Source organism: Corythoichthys intestinalis, chromosome 12 (genome assembly GCF_030265065.1).
Source record: "Corythoichthys intestinalis isolate RoL2023-P3 chromosome 12, ASM3026506v1, whole genome shotgun sequence".
NCBI lineage: Eukaryota > Metazoa > Chordata > Actinopteri > Syngnathiformes > Syngnathidae > Corythoichthys > Corythoichthys intestinalis.
Genome location: NC_080406.1, coordinates 35,061,045 through 35,065,886, shown reverse-complemented (window position 1 = coordinate 35,065,886; position 4,842 = coordinate 35,061,045). Strand labels below are relative to the sequence as shown.

Genomic DNA, 4,842 nt, shown 5'->3' with positions numbered 1-4,842 from the left:
TGTCAAAAAAAAGACTTAAAAATAATGTCTTTCATTTGAAAAAATAATTATATACATTTTTTAAAAACAGTATTAAATTTGTAATAAATCAATTTATATTATTTTGCTTTTTAGTTAATTAAAAAATATAATATAGACATAAAAATAATATTAATTAAGCATAAATAAATAAGACAATATTTACAATTGAGAGGCTCAGAAGAGAGTATTATCAATAATTTTACGCAATTTTGGTAATCACCTATTAATGGTCCTGGCTGCATCATAGATGATATATATGTTTTTTAAATAATAATGTATTTATTTCAAAAGCAAAGTCCTATTTCTTTGTTTACAGGAGAAGGGGACCAAATTGATGTTAGTCGACAGCGAAAAGCATCCTCTGAAAAGGGCTGGCATCAGGGTAGGTGTGTCTACTTGAGCTCGCCACAGTCAGAAATGACCACTTTGGCTTTGGTTTTCCCCACTGGAGGAACCTTGCTTTACCATGCTCTTCAGCACCGCCGTCCTCTTCAAACCTTTGCCAAACACTACGTGTTTCCCGTTAAACCAGTCGGTTTTATCAGTGCAGAGGAGAAACTGCGAGCCATTGGTGATGGATCCAGCACTGGCTATGGAAAGTTTTCCAATGCCTTTGTGCTTGAGCTGGAAGCTCTCGTCATTGAAGGTCTTGCTGTAGACGGACCTGCCTCCTGTCCATTGGTGAAGTCGCTGCCTTGGCATGAGTTTTGGAATGATGCAGTGAAAAGTGGAAATGTTAAAGTAAAACCCCTTCTCTCCAGTGTACGGGGCCCGGAAATTCTTGGCAGTCTTTGTCACGGAATCCGCTTGAAGGTCCACGGTGATCCTGCCCGCGTTTACGCCTCCAATGGTGATGCCAACGAAAACGACGGGTCTTTTTCCGAGATAAACCTTTGGTTAGTTGATGTCGACGAGCTTTTGACATTTTTTTTCACCGTTTTATACGATTTTGATTTTTACTTTTGTACTTGCCCTTGTAGCATTTTGAGACGCCGTTGCTGTTACTGACGGTCAAAAGCGGTGCGTTACTTACTTTGAACAAATTGAAGAAACTACCAACCGTAGCGAGTCAACTCCGCTCTGTTTATTTGTCATCCAAGACTTGGGGTGCGTTCAAGTTCATGGCAAAGAAAATAGTAAACACACATAGCCTACCTTTGCAAGAACGATGGAGTTGCCTTTGATACGGTCATAATGTGCAAGTCCTGCACCCATCCGCAGCAAAACTATTCGTGGCTTTGTACTGATTTGTAATTTCGGAATCCCTGATGAGTTTAGTAACATACACCAAACAATAAATACAGCAGAATGTCCATTTCGCGTAATTGTGGAAGCCTGTTGACATCTTTACTCCATTTGTCTTCGGCTTCAACAGGGTCTATATTGTTCACATCCTCAAGTTTGATCACATATCTGTTCTTCATCTTAGTAACGAGTTTGTCTCTTTATCGAACTGGCAAGTTAAAGTTTAATGTCCCACGAGCCAGACCTGCTTCCAATATGGCTCCGTTGTTGTCAAATCTCACGTGATCCCCCATTCTGGAACGTAAACGCTCAAGCCTAATAGTGCATCTACTTCAGAGCCGGTGCACTGACAAATGAGGATCCCTGTCGATTTGATAGCCAAAGCGCTACTGAGCATGCGCATGGCACCAGTGTTTTCACACACAAACCGAAACAGCGCGTGCGGCAAACACACACACACACACACACACACACACACACACACACACACACACGCAAAACAGATGCAGAGGGATATGATGGCAGAGCATTCAGAGGAAAATGTGTCCTTTACGAGGTGGAGATATAAACACTATTTCAAGTTGGTTGAAATTAAGGGAAAGAACGTGCATGTAAAGTGTAATTTATGCCCTGGGGCAAAGCTTTTGTCGACATCTGTGGTAAGCAATTAAAATCTGTTTATTTTTGTTGCACTTCAAGAGTAGGATAAATCTGTTGCTGGTAAATATTACAAGGTTCTATAACACAACTACCTGTCTGTTCTTCTCTATTCAACTGACTCGAATACTGTTCAGAAAATTTCAAATTCTTTGACACAAAACAACTTCTTTTTAAAGTAACGGAAATAGTTCCTTTCCCTGGTAACTAGATACTTTTACTATAGAGTAATTCAGTTACTAACTCAGTTACTTTTTAGAAGAAGTAGTGAGTAACTATAACTAATTACTTTTTTAAGTAACGTGTCCAACACTGGAAGTACGGTATAAATTAAATACATTATTTTTATTATTATTATTTCAGCAAGAAAAATTATGTCGCGTTGCATGATTTACTTTTGCGGGCCACATAAGCTAGGTTCATACCGCAGTTCTTAATGCACGATTCAGATTTTTTTGTTATATCTGTTTTTTTGGTGTGCCCGTTTAGACTGCCTTTATCGATTGAGCCCGTTCAAGTACCACGCAAGCACACCAATTTGCAGTCTGAGATGCACTGAGCAAACTGACCAGCATGCGCTGGAGCATCAACAAATGCTGGCTCAACGTCATTCTAGGGTGATCAGATTTTGATTTCCAAAAGGAGGACACGAATAACAGACATAAATAATCCTCATTTAGTCTTATATATATAAGTTTATATGGATTGATAGCATGCATGAATTGTGCATGCATGACGCACACACATACAGTTTGCCCCAAATCTCAGCCATGTAGGCAATCTTGAAATATTGCACATTTGGAGCACAGAAAGAAAACTGAGCATTCTCAGGTTGACCCCCCCCCTCCCCCAGTTTACTTTTATATGACTGCTGTTAAGCCCGCCTCTTCCCAAAAAGCCACGTTCAAGCTAGGGGCTAACGCTAAAGCACAGCTCCATCGCTACAGTAGCGCCCTGTCTCTTTTGCTCTTTGCTGACGTAATTGCTGCATGAATTCTGATTTGGAGGACTTGACAGTTCAGATCGCAGCCACATTCTGGAAAAGTGTGGCTCTGATCAGATTTTAACCACATAAGAAAGTGACCTAGATCGGATTTCAAATAGTCCACTTTTATGTGACTTTTTCTGTTCAGACCGTCAAGTTAAGGCCTCACTCAAGTCGGAAAAACATGAAAAAAATTATATTGGTGCCTTAAGACCTGGGGCACGAACCTAGCCATAAACCCATATAGCAGGCCAGATTTGGCCCCATGCTGTGAGTTTGACACCTTGGAGTTACAGCTAAGGCCTTATCGTGAAAGTACTAGTATGTTTGAAGCCCAATCGCATGGGTATGTCATGCATAGATAGACCTACAAAGTTTGTCTATGAGTCTTCAGGTGATACAGCGGCGAGGACATTTAAACTCCGCCCCTATCAAGGATGAGGATTGGCCGGGAGGAGAGCGAAAAAGGCCAGAGAGAGAGACTATTCAGGGCACGATTCCTTCCCCTCATTGTCTGCCCGCTCGGATTTGAACGCTCTCGCTGAAAAGCGGACGAGGGAAGTGCTTCACTTTGCCGCATTGTTGCCTTTCTCTCTGCACTCTTTTCTATTTGCAATTAAATGCATTTCAAATGGAACAACTGTACGGAGAGCGTTGTAGATAAGAGTTAGGGGGATTGCATTGCCTTTAACCTCGTTTGTAATGCCTTTGCAAATTTGGAGTGCTCTTATTGTGAAAAGTAGGCAATCAAAACAGGGAATTTGAATAGAAAATGCCACACAGCTAAAAGCAAGGATTCAATGAAAATTAAATTGCTTTTAGAAGTCTTTTTAAAAGAAAAGGCAATCTTAGTGTTTCGGTTCAAGGGCTTTATATGCAACATTGTGCTCACACAGGGACATCACACACACAAACGTGCAATGATGCACACAGAGGTCCCAAGCATGGGATGAGATCAGTCAATTAGAATTAATGTCATCTGGTCATTTACAGCTAAACACCCTCCACGTTGCATTGTGTTTGCTTTGTGTGAGCGGCGTCGACGGCTAAACCAATCTCATCCCGCAGACATGGCTTTTTTTTTCATGGATTTCAACGCTGTAAATAACTCCCAAGCCCTCTCTTACGAGGTTTACCCCTGCAGCACTTTGTAACTTATCAGGGCCTCCTTGTGCTTCCTCTAATGCCGGCATTATTCTCAAATGTAAATGGGTAAAGCTGCCAGAGAAGTGGGCGGGAATCACTGAAGAAAGACTCACTCAAAGGGTCTAGCCAATATTCTGATTGGGGCACAGAAAAATAAACAGGAAATACGGTCTCATATTTTAAAAGGCGATACTGTATAAGCACTGTTATGTTAAGTTATAATCGCTATTGTTGTTACGTATTGCACAGTTTTGTATTGTTTTATAGTAAAAGATCCTGTAGTGACAATATGGAATTACTTAATGTCTCCTCTTAGAGAACGATGGATGGCAATAGACCCAGTCGAAATGGATTGAACGTCTGCAGCCATCAAAGACACTGAACTGGTTTATAAAAGCAGGTGAATTATTTATTCCTGCTAAATTCTGTCATTTTGTTTCAAAATGTGAATCCCAAACCTTAAAGATGTGAGGTAGGAGCTTATAGTTGGAAAATTAAGGTTTTTAAAATACACACATTACCAGAGCTGGGTAGAATAGCTAAAAATTTCACTCAAGTAAGAGTAGCGTGACTTCAAAATAAGATTACTCAAGTAAAAGTAAAAGCAGTCATCCAAAAAATGTACCCAAGTACAAGTAAAAAAATATTTGGTGAAAAGAATACTCAAGTAATGAGTAACATTGTGAGAAATTGTTTATATTTTTGTTGGATTTTTTTTTTTTTAAACAATTGCACTTTTTTCAGAGCACAAAGTTATCTATATGGACTGTTGTTATAACTATACTGTA

At 39.9% G+C, this 4,842-nt stretch overlaps 1 protein-coding gene across 1 annotated transcript; it reads right to left on the bottom strand.

The window, feature by feature from the left end:
• Nucleotides 1-432: 432 nt before the first annotated feature.
• On the bottom strand, nt 433-3,810 carry LOC130927211 (peptidyl-prolyl cis-trans isomerase A-like). The gene is made up of 2 exons (XM_057852867.1): nt 3,803-3,810; nt 433-895 (listed from the first exon to the last, which is right to left on the bottom strand). Exons 1-2 carry the CDS (start codon nt 3,808-3,810, stop codon nt 433-435), a joined length of 471 nt encoding a protein of 156 aa, XP_057708850.1.
• Nucleotides 3,811-4,842: the final 1,032 nt, after the last annotated feature.